At 41.5% G+C, this 16,878-nt stretch overlaps 1 protein-coding gene across 3 annotated transcripts in view; it reads right to left on the reverse strand.

Moving 5' to 3' along the window:
* LOC118358395 (EMI domain-containing protein 1-like) overlaps positions 1-16,061 on the reverse strand; it is a 104,202-nt gene extending 88,141 nt beyond the window's left edge. Inside the window, exons 1-2 of one of the 3 annotated variants that reach the window (XM_035736183.2) lie at positions 15,636-16,061; positions 15,268-15,464 (exon numbers count right to left, since the gene is read on the reverse strand). In XM_035736183.2, the coding sequence (XP_035592076.1) occupies positions 15,268-15,455 (188 nt within the window). In that variant the 5' untranslated portion in view covers positions 15,456-15,464; positions 15,636-16,061. Of the gene's footprint in view, positions 1-15,267 lie in introns of all 3 variants that reach the window. The other 2 variants (XM_035736182.2, XM_035736184.2) reach the window with 2 other exon arrangements.
* Positions 16,062-16,878: the final 817 nt, after the last annotated feature.

Consider the following 16,878-nt stretch of genomic DNA (forward strand, 5'->3'; position numbering starts at 1 on the left):
GAAGTGCACAAATACCCTGATTACCCTCATATGGCTAGGGCTGAATAGATGTGATACAGTAACACTGGAGTCACAATGTTTCAACCAATGACTGTACTGAATGTGTGTGAGACTGTGTGTGTGTGTGTACACTGCTGGACAATGCCAAGGGCATAAGATGCTGAGCAGCCCTAAAACAGCTCACAGTAACAATCCACCCACACATGCTGTGGTGTCCGTACACATTTACATTTACATTTAAGTCATTTAGCAGACGCTCTTATCCAGAGCGACTTACAAATTGGTGCATTCACCTTATGAGATCCAGTGGAACAGTCACTTTACAATAGTGCATCTAAATCTTAAAAGGGGGGGGGGGGTGTAATAAGGATTACTTATTACACAAGCCCCTACTAGGGCTGTATGATATAGGGAACCAGTTTGAACTATTTGAGCCATTTCCAAGGGCATAAAATCCTAAATGCCACTTATTGGCGTTAGAAGACAGACGAGGGGAGGTGGGATGCAGCAGGTCACTGTTGGCAGCTCCTAGTGGCCATGCGTGAGCACAGGTCTTCCTCCCACCTACACACTTAATATGCGTAATTGTGCAAACACAATGATCTCTTTCATGGTGAATTAGCACAAGCAGAACAATGAAGTCTTTCTTTCCATGTTTTTCGTCTAACTAACATACTTCTGGATGCTAGTGCTAAACTCTTGCTTCTTATACATCCACCCAGAGGTTTCCCAATATGCTTTAAGCAGAGTCAGTGGCGCACCATCTACTGTGTAGCTATAGAGACGTATACCCCAGGAAAACGCCCACCCCTGCTAACTCTGCCACCGCTGCTGAAAAAAATCCTAGGGGAAACCCGATCCATCTGACACAGACCACGACAACAGCTACTGTCACTTTCCCTATTTAACACTGTAAGAGCCTCCACGTTCCCGAAGCCAGGTGAAGTCACACAGTAGTACCATTCAGTCTCGACAGAGCTGTGGTCAGGTAGGGTTAAAGGTCCAATGCAAATCAAGTCAAATCAAAGTTTATTTGTCACGTGCGCTGAATACAGCAGGTAAAACAGTGAAATGCTTACTTACAGGCCCTAACCAACAGTGCAATTTCTAAGTAAAAAATAGGTATTAGGTGAACAATAGACAAGTAAAGAAATAAAAAACCAGAGTAAAAAGATATAAAAGTGGCGAGGCTATATACAGTAGTGAGGCTCTATACAGGCACTAGTGAGTCAGGCCAATTGAGGTAGTATGTACATGTAGGTATGGTTAAAGTGACAATGCATATCTGGATAAGAGCGTCTGCTAAATGACTTAAATGTAAATGTAAATAAAGAGAGAGTAGCAGTAGCGTAAAAGAGGGGTTGGCGGGTGGTCGGTGGCGGGACACAATGAAGATAGTCCGGGTAGCCAATGTGTTTTGTCGGGCTAATTGAGGTAGTATGTACATGAATGTATTGTTAAAGTGACTATGCATATATGATAAACAGAGAGTAGCAACAACGTAAAAGAGGGGTTGGGGGGACACACAATGCAAATAGTCTGGGTAACCATTTGATTACCTGTTCAGGAGTCTTATGGCTTGGGGGTTGAGCTGTTGAGAAGCCTTTGGTCCTAAACTTGGCGCACCGGTACCGCTTGCTATCCGGTAGTAGCGAGAACAGTCTGTGACTGGTGTGGCTGGGGTCTTTGACAATTTTTAGGGCCTTCCTCTGACACCGCCTGGTGTAGAGGTCCTGGATGGCAGGTAGCTTATCCCTAGTGATGTACTGGGCCATACGCACTACCCTCTGTAGTGCCTTGCGGTCAGAGGCCGAGCAGTTGCCGTACCAGGCAGTGATGCAACCATGCTCTCGATGTTGCAGCTGTAAAACCTTTTGAGGATCTGAGGACCCATGCCAAATATTTTTTAGTTTCCTGAGGGGGAATAGACTTTGTTGTGCCCTTTTCATGACTGTCTTGGTGTGTTTGGATCATTCTAGTTTGTTGGTGATGTGGACACCAAGAAACTTGAAGCTCTCAACCTGCTCCACTACAGCCCCGTCGATGAGAATGGGGGTGATGCTCGGTCCTCCTTTTCCTGTAGTCCACAATCATCTCCTTAGTCTTGGTTACGTTGAGGGATAGGTTGTTATCCTGACACAACCCGGCCAGGTCTCTGACCTCCTCCCTATTGGTTGTCCCATTGTTGTCAGTGATCAGGCCTACCACTGTTGTGTCATCTGCAAACTTAATGAAGGTGTTGGAGTCGTGCCTGGCCATGCAGTCATGGGTGAACAGGGAGTACAGGAGGGGACTAAGCACGCACCCCTGAGGGGCACCAGTGTTTAGGACCAACGTGACAGATGTGTTGCTACCTACCCTCACCACCTGGGGGCGGCCCGTCAGGAAGTCTAGGATCCAGTTGCAGATGGAGGTGTTTAGTCCTAGGTTCCTTAGCTTAGTGATGAGCTTTTAGGGTACTATGGTGTTGAACACTGAGCTGAAGTCAATGAATAGCACTCTCACATAGGTGTCCCTTATGTCCAGGTGGGAAAGGGCAGTGTGGAGTGCAACAGAGATTGTGTCATGTTGAAAATGTCAGTGAAGACACCTGCCAGTTGAACAGCACATGCCTGGAGCACACGTCCTGGTAATCCGTCTGACCTCGCGGCCTTGTGAATGTTGACCTGTTTAAAGGTCTTACTCACGTCGGCTTTGGCTATGGAGAGCGTGATCACACAGTCGTCCTGAACAGCTGATGCTTTCATGCATGCTTCTGTGTTGCTTACCTCGAAGCAAGCATAGAAGTGATTTAGCTCGTCTGGTAGGCTCGTGTCACTGGGCAGCTCGCGACTGTGCTTCCCATTTGTAGTGTGTAATAGTTTGCAAGCCCTGCTACATAAGACGAGCATCGGAGCCGGTGTTGTACGATTCAATCTTAGCCCTGTACTGGTGCTTTGCCTGTTTGATGGTTCGTCGGAGGGCATAGCAGGATTTCTTATAAGCTTCCGGGTTAGAGTCCCGCATCTTGAAAGCGGCAGCTCTACCCTTTAGCCCAGGGCGAATGTTGCCTGTAATCCATGGCTTCTGGTTGGGGTAGGTACAGGTACAGTCACTGTGAGGATGATGTCCTCGATGCACTTATTGATAAAGCCAGTGACTGATGTGGTGTACTCCTCAATGCAATCGGAAGAATCCCAGAACATATTCCATTCTGTGATAGCAAAACAGTCCTGTAGTCTAGCATCTGCTTCATCTGACCACTTTTTTATAGACTGTGGTGCTTTCTGCTTTAATTTTCGCTGGTAAGCAGGAATCAGGAGGATAGAATTGTGGTCAGATTTACCAAATGGAGGGCGAGGGAGAGCTTTGTACGTGTCTCTGTGTGTGGAGTACAGGTAATCTAGAATTTTTCCCCCTCTTTTTGCGCATTTAACATGTTGATAGAGATTAGGTAAAACTGATTTAAGTTTCCCTGTATTAAAGCCTCCGGCCACTGGGAACGCCGCATCTGGGTGAGTGGTTTCCTGTTTGTTTATTTCCTTATACAGCTGACTGAGTGCGGTCTTAGTGCCAGCATCCATCTGTCGTGGTAAATAGACAGCCACGAAAAGTATAGATTTAAACCCTCTTGGCAAATAGTGTGGTCTACAGTTCATCATAAGACATTCTACTTCAGGCGAGTAAATCTAGAGACTTCCTTAGATTTCGTGCAGCAAGTATGTGGACATCCCTTCAAATGAGTGGATTCAGCTATTTCAGCCACACCCATTGCTGACAGGTGTATAAAACCGAGCACACTGCCATGCAATCTCCATGGACAAACATTGACAGTAGAATGGCCCGTACTGAAGAGCACAGGGACTTTCAACATGGCACAGTCTTAGGATGCCACCTTTCCAACAAGTCAGTTCGTCAAAGTTCTGCCATGCTAGAGATGCCCCGGTCAACTGTAAGTGCTGTTATTGTGAAGTGGAAACGTCTAGGAAACGTGGCCTGTGGAATGTTGTCCCACCCCTCTTCAATGGCTGTGCGAAGCTGCTGGATATTGGCGGGAACTGGAAACGCTGTCATACACGTCAATCCAGAGAATCCCAAACATGCTCAATGGTTGACATGTCTGATGAGTATGCAGGCCATGGAAGAAATGGGACATTTTCAGCTTCCAGGAATCATGTACAGATCCTTGCAACATCGGGACATGCATTATAATGCTGAAACATGAGGCAATTGTGGTGGACTAATGGCATAACAATGGGCCTCAGCATCTCACAGTATTTCTGTGCATTCCAATTGCCTTTGATAAAATGTAATTGTTTTCGTTGTACGTAGCTCATGCCTGCTCATACCCTAACCCCACCGCCACCATGGAGCACCAAGTTCACAACATTGACATCGGCAAACTGCTTGCCCACACAATGACATACACGGTGCCTGCCATCTGCCCGGTACAGTTGAAACCGGGATTCATTCATGAGGAGGACACTTCTCCAGCATGGCAGTGGCCATTTGCCAACTGAAGTAGGTTACAACACCGAATTACAGTCAGGTCAAGACCCTGGTGAGGACATCAAGCACACAGATGAGCTTCTCTGAGATAGTTTCTGACAGTTTGTGTAGAAATTCTTCAGAAGTGCAAACCCACAGTTTCATTAGCTGTCTGGGTGGCTGGTCTCAGACGATCCCACAGGTGAAGAAGCCGGATGTGGAGGTCCTGGGCTGGCGTGGTTACACGTGGTCACACATGGTCTGCTGTTGTGAGGCCGATTGGACTTACTGCCAAATTCTCTAAAACGGCCTCCCAACTGGCGCAGCGGTCTAAGGCACTGTATTGTACTGCTGAGGCGCCACTACAGCCTCAGGTTCGATACCAGACTCTGTCACAGCCACGGATGTGGAGCCCCTTGGGCGGCGTACGCTTGCTCCAGTGTCATCCGAGTTAGGGGAGGGTTTGGCCGGTGGATTTTCTTGGCTCATCATTCTCTAGTGACTCCTTGTGAAAGGTCGGGTGCTGCAACCTGACTTCGGTTGTCAGTTGGACAGTGTTTCCTCTGACACATTGGTGCAGAAGAAGCAGCGCGGCTTGGCAGGTCATGTTTCCGGAGGACGCATGACTCTCGACCTTCGCCTCTCCCGAGTCCGTTGGGGAGTTGCTGCGATGAGTTACAAGTTTGTAACTACCAATTGGATATCACAAGCTTATGGTAGCGTAATGAACATAAAATTCTCTGGCAAAAGTTCTGGTGGACATTTCTGCCGTCAGGATGCCAATTGCCCTCTCCCTCAAAACTTGTGGCATTGGGTTGTGTGACAAAACTGCACATTCTAGTGGACTTTTATTGTCCCCAGCACAAGGTACACGTGTCTAATGCCATTTTCTTTGTTCATGTTATGTTATGTTGCCGCAATATAAGAGAATTACTGGTAGGCCTGGGGCTACTCGCACTCAAAACCATAAAAAGGAAAAACAAAAGAGGGCGAGATGCAAAACTTTATTTAATGCTGCAATATAAACACTTGCATGTATGACTTGACTTAGGTCTACTTTTGGTATTACTCTAATAAAGTTAAGAAACTTTTGTGAAGGTTTGGTGTGGTATGACTATTATTAGGTTTGACTACTGCAGGCTTATGAAGGCAATGCGCACCAGTGTTTCAACTGACTCTGACAGTTGAACTTGAGCTGAGGAAGAAGGTTTTAGGTCTACCAGACTTTATTCTAACAATAATGCTTATCCTTCTGTACACCTAAATCTCTATAGCAATAGTAGCCTATCTGACAAGTATAAATGCATGTCGGTGTCAGGAACATTTCTCTATATTTCTCTCGGTCTCTCTAGGGCTAGGCCTAAGCATTATATTTATAAAATATATAAATATAGTGTAGAGTGGAGATGCCTAAGCATCATATTTATAAAATATATAAATATACTGTAGAGTGGAGACACCTAAGCATTATAGTTATAAAATATATAAATATAGTGTAGAGTGGAGATGCCTAAGCGTTATATTTATAAAATATATAAATATAGTGTAGAGTGGAGATGCCTAAGCATCATATTTATAAAATATATAAATATACTGTAGAGTGGAGACACCTAAGCATTATAGTTATAAAATATATAAATATAGTGTAGAGTGGAGATGCCTAAGCGTTATATTTATAAAATATATAAATATAGTGTAGAGTGGAGATGCCTAAGCATTATATTTATAAAATATATAAATATGGTGTAGAGTGGAGACGTCTAAGCATTATAGTTATAAAATATATAAATATACTGTAGAGTGGAGACGCCTAAGCATTATATTTATAAAATATATAAATATACTGTAGAGTGGAGACGCCTAAGCATTATATTTATAAAATATATAAATATACTGTAGAGTGGAGACGCTAAGCGTTATATTTATAAAATATATAAATATACTGTAGAGTGGAGACGCTAAGCGTTATATTTATAAAATATATAAATATAGTGTAGAGTGGAGACGCTAAGCATTATATTTATAAAATATATAAATATACTGTAGAGTGGAGACACCTAAGCGTTATATTTATAAAATATATAAATATAGTGTAGAGTGGAGACGCCTAAGCGTTATATTTATAAAATATATAAATATAGTGTAGAGTGGAGATGCCTAAGCATTATATTTATAAAATATATAAATATAGTGTAGAGTGGAGACGTCTAAGCATTATAGTTATAAAATATATAAATATACTGTAGAGTGGAGACGCTAAGCATTATATTTATAAAATATATAAATATAGTGTAGAGTGGAGACGCTAAGCATTATATTTATAAAATATATAAATATACTGTAGAGTGGAGACGCCTAAGCATTATATTTATAAAATATATAAATATACTGTAGAGTGGAGACGCTAAGCATTATATTTATAAAATATATAAATATAGTGTAGAGTGGAGACGCCTAAGCATTATATTTATAAAATATATAAATATACTGTAGAGTGGAGACACCTAAGCATTATATTTATAAAATATATAAATATAGTGTAGAGTGGAGACGCCTAAGCATTATATTTATAAAATATATAAATATAGTGTAGAGTGGAGACACCTAAGCATTATATTTATAAAATATATAAATATACTGTAGAGTGGAGACGTCTAAGCATTATAGTTATAAAATATATAAATATACTGTAGAGTGGAGACGCCTAAGCATTATATTTATAAAATATATAAATATAGTGTAGAGTGGAGACGCCTAAGCATTATATTTATAAAATATATAAATATAGTGTAGAGTGGAGACGCTAAGCATTATATTTATAAAATATATAAATATACTGTAGAGTGGAGACGCTAAGCATTATATTTATAAAATATATAAATATAGTGTAGAGTGGAGACGCTAAGCATTATATTTATAAAATATATAAATATAGTGTAGAGTGGAGACGCTAAGCATTATATTTATAAAATATATAAATATACTGTAGAGTGGAGACGCCTAAGCATTATATCTATAAAATATATAAATATAGTGTAGAGTGGAGACGCTAAGCATTATATTTATAAAATATATAAATATAGTGTAGAGTGGAGACGCCTAAGCATTATATTTATAAAATATATAAATATACTGTAGAGTGGAGATGCCTAAGCATTATATTTATAAAATATATAAATATAGTGTAGAGTGGAGACGCCTAAGCATTATATTTATAAAATATATAAATATACTGTAGAGTGGAGACGCTTAAGCATTATATTTATAAAATATATAAATATACTGTAGAGTGGAGATGACTAAGCATTATATTTATAAAATATATAAATATACAGTAGAGTGGAGATGCCTAAGCATTATATTTATAAAATATATAAATATACTGTAGAGTGGAGATGCCTAAGCATTATATTTATAAAATATATAAATATACTGTAGAGTGGAGATGCCTAAGCATTATATTTATAAAATATATAAATATACTGTAGAGTGGAGATGCCTAAGCATTATATTTATAAAATATATAAATATAGTGTAGAGTAGAGATGCCTAAGCATTATATTTATAAAATATATAAATATACTGTAGAGTGGAGATGCCTAAGCATTATATTTATAAAATATATAAATATACTGTAGAGTGGAGATGCCTAAGCATTATATTTATAAAATATATAAATATAGTGTAGAGTGGAGATTCCTAAGCCTATAGGCTTATCTGTATGTAGTGCCCTGATGCATTTAGTGCTCAAATCTCTGACAGCTGAACCGTGAGGTGGACAATTATTGTTTTAGGAAAGTAAAAATTAATAAAATAATAGGCTATAAAGTTTTGAATATCCTACACAACGAAACACAACAAATATTATTTTGTAATATGTTTTAGGCAGGTTTTAAGGACAAGTAACTGTGGATCATTTGGCCATTTTCAGTCATTTGATGGCGCTGGCAGCGCCCGGTGGGAGATTTCTTTCTCTCTCTTTCTTTCTACTCTCACAAATGAATTGGGTATATGGTATTTGTAAGGATCCCCATCAGCCGCTACTCTTCCTGGGGTCCACATGAAACATGACACAATACATAGTACAGAATAGTATTAGTCCAGGACTGAAATACATACATTTAAAACATCAAACATAGCCTACATATCAGTACATACACACAATATGTAGTCAAAATGTATTCCGATACCAATGTTTAGCAATTTACCATCCAGGTGTCGGTACCAGGTGGTTTGTACTTATTTATAGACAGCAGCAATGTTTTCACCTCTTCGACAGCCACTTTGTGGAACTTAAAACTACAGCGCTTGTCTTTCATTATTTGGTCCTTTAAACATGAATATGAACACTCAGCATTTGTTGTTTACATGTCAAACCTAAGTTTACTGCTCTCTTGGATCCAAACCTGCACGTGTCTTGTCTGTTTGGGTCTGTTTTTCCAATGTGCCTCTTTCGGAACGGGTCTATGTTTAAAAATATATACAGTATATTTATGCACATTAGGTCGGGTGGGAAAGCTACAGATCAATTTCGAAACAGGTCCAACTTTTTGGACCCGTGAAGACCTCTAGTGCAAACCTTCTACAGCGTTGAGCTGTTCCCAAGGGTACAAGGTGTGAAACCCAACAGCACGGCTGTGTTTAACTGGCACTGGCACCAGGCAGGCAGGCAGGCCCACAGTGGGTATCAGGTCTCTCTGCAAACACCCCACACTCCCTCCCTTCCTGCCAGCTTCCCTCCCTGCCTCCCTCCTTTACTCCTGATGCCGGGCCAAAACCATGTAAATCACAAAGCACCATGAGCACTCAAACAGATCACAGCCAATGTTTAGAAGGAGAAAGAAAATAGAAATCCATAAGGGAGAAAGATCTCGCCAAGACAGTAAAATAGAGGGGGGAGCATGATGCTGATGACAAGATTCTACTCTTCAAAAAGAGATTTGCTGCTGTTGTCCCCTCACTGCAGTGTGGCTGGGGACTGTTAACACAAGGAGGCTCCTTCAAGACCATATATAGTTAGGTAATAACACTTCAAGCTTTAAGAGAGACATTGGAAAGAGATGAACAACAACAGAGAGAGTGAGAGAGATAAAGAGAGGAACAACCCCAGAGCCAAGCCCTCAGATGCAAAGAGAAAGAAAAAGTAGTTGATGCAGGCAGGCTCACAGAGTACAGAAGAAGGCCAGGTTAGGGTGAATAACGTCCAGGTGCATTCGCCACTGAACTTCCTGTTTCAGTCCCTCTCCCTCTCAATAACTCTCTGCCTTTGGGACAGAGTTGAAGAATCCCAGCCCCCCTTCTTCCCCTCTTTCTCCACCCCTATGCTGTGTGATGAGGGTAGAATGCAAAAAAATATTACATTTAGTATGATAAAAAATCTCACAGAATTTCTCTAGATTTCTGGCTGTGGGAAAAGCGCTTGTGGAGAACAAATGACAATAGACAGATTTGGCAGACAGCCAGACGAGAGGAGAGGAGAGGAGGAGGAGAGGAGGAGGCAGAGGTCATTTTACCATAGAGTTCACAAAGAAAGCCCCCAGTAGGACAGACAAGGGGTTAGAGGATGGACCAATTAGGATGCACTGTGGGTCCAAAGGCACAGTGGGAAATCTGGGAAATCTGAGGTTTGTAACTCATTGCCTATCAAATATACAGTGTAAATGGGGTCATATTGCACTTCCTAAGGCTTCCACTAGATGTCAACAGTCTTTAGAACCTTGTTTCAGGCTTCTACTGTGAAGGAGGAGAGAATAAGAGCTGATTGAGTAAGAGGTCTGGCAGAGTGCCATGAGCTCAGTCTCGCGTGCGCCCGTGAGAGGTAGGTGCGTTCCTTTTCCTTTCTAAAGACAAAGGAATTCTCCAGTTGAAACATTATTGAAGATTTATGTTAAAAACATCCTAAAGATTGATTCTATACATCATTTGACATGTTTCTACGACCTGTAATGTAACTTTTTGGACTTTTCGTCTGAACTTTTGCCTGGACTTGCCCGCGCCTTGTGAGTTTGGATTTGTGAACTAAACGCGCTAACATAAATGAGGTATTTGGACATAAATGATGGACTTTATCGAACAAAACAAACATTTATTGTGGAACTGGGATTCCTGGGAGTGCATTCTGATGAAAATCATCAAAGGTAAGTGAATATTTATAATGCTATTTCTGACTTCTGTTGACTCCACAACATGGCGGGTATCTGTATGGCTTGTTTTTGTGTCTGAGCACCGTACTCAGATTATTGCATGGTGTGCTTTTTTCGTAAATCTTTTTTGAAATCTGACACAGCGGTTGCATTAACCAATATTTACTTCAATATTTTTGAATTTCGCGCTCTGCCTTTTCAGCGGATGTTGTCGAGGAACCCCTAGCCTTATTAACAGTGGTGTAAAATACTTAATTAAAAATACTTGAAAGTACTACTTAAGTTGATTTTTGGGGTATCTGTACTTTCTATTTATATTTCTGACAACTTTTACTTTTACTTCACTACATTCCTAAAGAAATTCATGTATATTTATTCCATACATTTTCCCTTACACCCAAAAGTATGCACAAATACTTAGCAGGACATTGATAATGGTCTAATTCACACACTGATGGACTCACGAAACACATTTGTAGATTATGTCTGAGTGTTGGAGCGTGCACCTGACTATCCGTAAATAAATAAAAAACAATAAAATTATGCTGTCTGGTTTGCTTAATATAAGGAATTTTAAATTATTTTCACTTTTACTTTTGATACTTAAGTATATTTTAGCTTGTGATACTTTTGATACTGGAGAGAACGACCTGGAAAGAATGAGAGCGAGCTTCTAGACTATCTAGTCGACAAATGAAATACATTATTCTGCACAAAGCTAGAGGGAAAGTTAGAAGAACTGATTTTTTATCAAGGATATCAGAGAATACAACATAGAGTTAGATAAGGGTATTTTCTTTTAGAAAACCACACTAATAGAGATAGAGAAACGCAAAAGAGATCAATAGAAAAAGATAACGCCAAAGAAAAGTAAAGATGATATAAGTAATACTAATATAGAGAGTTTCATGGTCTTCACGGCACTGCTCTGTGGATTCAAATACTGCAGTGGTGTAGAGGAGGTGTTGAATGAGAGAGTTTAATTGGGGACATTAGGGGTGGCCTATTGTGCTGCTGGTTCAATCAGGTTCAAAGGACATGTCAGGGGCCAGTCAGGCCAAGGTGAATGAGAGGAGGGGGCCAAGCAGAGCCGGCCAAAGGGCTTCCCATACTGGATAAACGTCCCTGCCCTGGGTCAGTGAACGCCCAATGAAAACACCGAGACACCATCAAAGTACCAGAGCGAGGCCTTGAAGGGGTTTTGGAAGACAAGTGGGTATCACACAGCAGTCTGACACAGTGAGCCTGAATGGACCCATCCTCATCCAGTCCAGCTGTGGCCAAGACAACTGGTTGGAGTTCACCTGTGTGTGTGTGTGTGTGTGTGTGTGTGTGTGTGTGTGTGTGTGTGTGTGTGTGTGTGTGTGTGTGTGTGTGTGTGTGTGTGTGTGTGTGTGTGTGTGTGTGTGTGTGTGTGTGTGTGTGTGTGTGTGTGTGTGTGTGTGTGTGTGTGACTGTCAGCTCCTCTGTTGGGGGTAGTTCAGGAGAATGCGTGGTGAGGCTGAGTGGAGGTGGTGATGGGTCAGGTTCTAAAGGTCCCACAGGGAGTAAGTAGGCTGTCTGGCAGTCAGACCATGACTTCCTCTCCCCAGGCAGCACAGGAAATAGCTGCTGTCTTAACCCTTCCCTCTGCTTGGCTCCAATAGCCCTCATTAAGGCCACGGTTGAAAAAACTGCTGCATTGGGCTGGCTACTCAACAGAGGGACGGTACAAGTCAAGAGCTCACTCAAGTACAGTTAACCCCTTCCATTTGCATAGGTGGTACTATTTCTATTGAACAGGTTGTTGGGGCATGCAGTTGTTTCTAGCTATTATCCAATGTCATTAGTTGCATTGCCTTATTGTAAGAAAGTATAGTTGTTTAGTACGATTATTTGTGATACTGTAATGGCTTTAATACTTTAGTGTTTCTACTTGCCACTGGCTGTCACTAGTCAGCATGCCTCTATTGTAAGAATGCATAGTGGTTTACTTAAAAATATTTAGGAAACATGTAATAGCTCTGTGATTTTTTGCTCTGATGCTTGACGTATTGCACTGTGATATTTTTCAGGCTTTGTGTCGTGTACATGTCATTTTTGCCTGATTGTATGTCATGTACCTGTTTGTGTGATACTGATGTGCAGTGGTGGAAAAAGTACCCAATAGTCCTACTTGAGTACAAGTAAAGATACCTTAATAGAAAAGGATTCATGTAAATGTGAAAGTCACCTAGTAAAATACTACTTGAGTAAAGGTCAAAAAGTATTTTGTTTTAAATATACTTATGTATCAAAAGTAAAAGAAACAGTACGGATAATTTAAAAATCGTTATATTAAGAATTGTTTTAATTTATGGATAGCCAGGGGCACACTCCAACACTCAGACATAATTTATAAACAAAGCATTTGTGTTTAGTGAGCCTGCCAGATCAGAGGCAGTTTGGATGACCAGGGATGTTCTCTTGATAAGTGTGTGAAATGGACCATTTTACTGTCCTGTTAAGCATTCAAAATGTAACAAGTACTTTTGGCTGTTAGGGAAAATGTATGGAGTAAAAAGTACATCATTCTCCTTAGGAATGTAGTGAAGTAAAAGTTGTAAAAAATATAAATAGTTAAGTAAAGTACAGCTCCCCAAAAAACTACTTAAGCAGTACTTTAAAGTATTTTTACTTATGTGCTTTACACAATTGCTGACGTGTTCATGATGCGGTCTTGGTCCAGGTCTCTATTTATTTTGATTCCTTTTTATGCTGTTCTGGTTGCTGGTCTGAATCCAGCACTAGGTAGGTATGACTGGAGACTTCTTTCAGTCATTGTTATCTCTTGACCAATACTCATTATCTCTTGACCACCCTTCCCTTGTTGAAATCAACTTTTATCTCTCTCAGTACCTCTGTTGTCAATACATTGTTCAATGCCTTGTATGTGGACAAAGGACTTGGGCCTTTAGGAATGTTACAGAGCTCCTACTATGGCCATGTGAGCGGAGAGGACAGCCCTCTGTCCTACACAGAGCTAATGGTAATGCCCCCAACTGGTCTTGTTGACACACACCATAAACATGCCTGTCTACAGAAAGCAGCCTAGACAGACAGCAGGTGGAGGGAGATGAGTTATGCAGCTCCTCTAATGTCATGTGAAACCCACTGATCCCATCCTCAGACCAGGGCTGACTCACTAGAATACCCCCCTCTCCACCCTCCATGCGCCCTCCCTCCCTTCCCCACTAGCCCAAGTAACCTTCAAACAGCAGCCGAGTAAACTGTAAACTTCACCTCTTCCAAGTCCAGATGCATTAGGGCTGCAGCTGCATGTGCTTAGTAAACATGTCCACCAACCACGGCACATGAATGACAGAGAGAGGCTCAGGGTGGGGTAGTGAACACAGCACCAGCGGACCAAAACCAGGATCTCTCTGCACCATCTGGACACTTCCCAGGGACACTTCACAGTGAGGATCCTCCACCCACTGCCCCCCACCACTCAGAACCTGAGAGCGTAAATATTAGTGTGATGGGGAACTTAATCACATCCACATTGTCTGTCTGGGCTCTGTGAAAAACTTGTTCTAAAGGGAAGCTGGTGTTTTCCCCCTCTGTGTTTAGTCTGATGGCTTTGCTCACAGAACCACCCTCATCAACAACCCCGCTGTCATGTGGAACACTCACCTCTGATGATCACAGGGGAGGAACACACAGAGGGTGAAATACAAAACACTGACAGAGAGAGTACTAAACAGAGATCTTATGAGTTCACACAAAATATTTGTATATTTGTGCAAAGAATGATAAATAGTACCTTTATTCAGCAGATCCACTTTATTATAACATAAAACAGACCAGTGTTGTCCATTCACTACCCATTCCCATTGTATAACTCCCCAGATGAGAGTGTTGAGTTTGTGGTTTGTGCCTGTCGTTAAGGATGTGTATGGGGCTTAGTGGAAGAGCCTCAAAGGACTGAGGACTGAGCCTGGTCAGATGTGAGGAGGTTCCTGACAGCTGAGCGGCAGCAGATGTTGGAGAGAAGAGAGAGGTGCTGCTGGACAGACTAGAGCACAGTTTCGAGACAGCGCTTCTCTCACAGGACAGGAGCCAATAGGCCACCCAGAGCGACAGTGGGCAGGCCAGGCAGGAACGCAGAGACAATGAGGATGGGACAGTGTGCTGCTTGGACAGGAAAAAGGAAACCCCAGTGTGAAGAAGACAATGAGATTTGCTAGATGGATAGGATATAGATGGGGAAGCTCTGTCATTGTTGGTTGTATAAACAGGCAGAAAGGGGGACTTTGAGGAGATGGATGGAATTGATAACAATAGGAGGTTAATTATAAGTATATTGGAAAATAAATAATAGCATTTTAGTCAACTAAAATGAGTTGTGGATAGAGTATTTATTTAGGGACATTAAATGTAGCACAGTCTATGAATGTGTCACATTGTGAATATGCATTATGAATGGTACGCACACTAAAGCAGGTAGTTCATCGGAACGGATGCTTCAAGGACACAGAACCTTTGAGTGAGACTTTGACCCGTTTGTTTTATTATGCCTTATGATGATCTAGCCTACTTACAGTATCATCAACATGTCCATGAAATGTTATAATTAGCCTTTAATACACGAACTTAGAAGATAAACAACAATAAATGATCATGCATGTATCCATACCTTTTTTGATAAATAGAGGTTTGAGACGCTGCGGACGACTCTCTGTTGAGTTGGGTCCCAGCTGAATATTTGTAAAGCCCCGTCCTCCAGGTGGCATGAGCTGCAGAGGTCAGCCACAGCAGCAGCACAATCCAACGGAAACTTTTTCGGCAAAGCGCGGACACAACGTCCCGTTGACACGCTCCCATTTCCGCGGCCTCAAAAAAGCACAGGCAGAAAAGTTCCTAAAAAGCTCAGGCTGACTGGAAAGCAGAGCTAGTGAGTGAAATATTTATATGCCTTAAAGTCCAGGTTTTTGCGTCACCGAGAGGGAGCGCATTCCATCATCAACCAAATACATAAAATGTAAATATATAAATTACACGTACCGTTATAATAGCAAAAAATAAAGTGGATGTCTTTTTTTTTTTGACAATGACACCCCGTGATGTCGCACAAAAACCAAAATCACGGACTTAGCCGAAAGTTCCCCACATGCCCAAATCTATCAGCAGTGTTCCGAAGCAACCAGACGAAGTAAACTTGGAATTGTGACTGGTCAGTTTCTTTTCTTTTCAATATCAACTCTCCCTCCCCCCGTCTGTGCGTAATGTAGCCTGTCTCGTGTCGAGCGTCTCACAATGGGCAAGAAACTATAGTTTTATACTCTACGTGAGTCTTTTAAAAGCAGAGCCTGCAGTCTTTTACCCTGCCCATTCCCCGTTTCAACCTTTCACCGCGGACAAGGCATGCCTACAACAACACTGATTCGCTTTACGCATCTGTCATCACGTCATTACACTAAACACTGAACTACCCCAGAGTGACTGATATTCCTCAGTAATCATTTAGTTTAGAAAGTCTACTATGGTACACGTGGGAATCACGTGCACATGATTGTGAAATAAAGAAGTGAGTAGGATCATGCATTCTGATGATAATAAACTGATGATAATAAACATGAATACATACACATACTGTAGTTTAATATTATGGTGGTGTTGATGACCTTAAATTAAAGTCTTTGCTATTGATTGTCATTGAGTGTCATATTAATGTGCATCCTCTACTGTAGGACAAAAGACCCATATGCCAGACACACTTTTGCATTGTGTCATCTGGTTTATATTGACCGGGGTTGGGGTCAATTCCATTTAAATTCCAGTCAATTCAGAAAGTAAACCAAATTCCAATTACACATTTTCCTAATTGAAAAGCATTGACTTGAATTGGAATTGGAATGTCAGCGTACTTCCTGAATTGACTGTAATTGAAATTAAATTGACCCCAACCCTTTTCGAGATGCTAATTGTTCTCGCTTTTCTCTGGATCCTTCTTCCTCCCACCTAATCTTGGCCTTTGTCCAGCCTTGAGCTATGTGGTTGCCATTGGCATCATAACTCAGCAGCCCATGGGGGCAAACACCAATGTTTGGGCATGGTCCAGGCAGACAGAGCCAGACAGCAGGGGAGGTTAGCTCTCTGTAACCTCTTTCCCGTACCCAGTGGAGGTGGAACTTGGAGGGTTTCTGTCCAAACAGCCACTAACCACAGGGCTGTGGGACGGCTCCAAGCTAAACACCTGGCAGCCTGGAAACCAGTAATCTATATCTGTGGTCAGAGTGACTACACT

The sequence above is a fragment of the Oncorhynchus keta genome, chromosome 25 (assembly GCF_023373465.1).
Source record: "Oncorhynchus keta strain PuntledgeMale-10-30-2019 chromosome 25, Oket_V2, whole genome shotgun sequence".
NCBI classification, from domain to species: domain Eukaryota; kingdom Metazoa; phylum Chordata; class Actinopteri; order Salmoniformes; family Salmonidae; genus Oncorhynchus; species Oncorhynchus keta.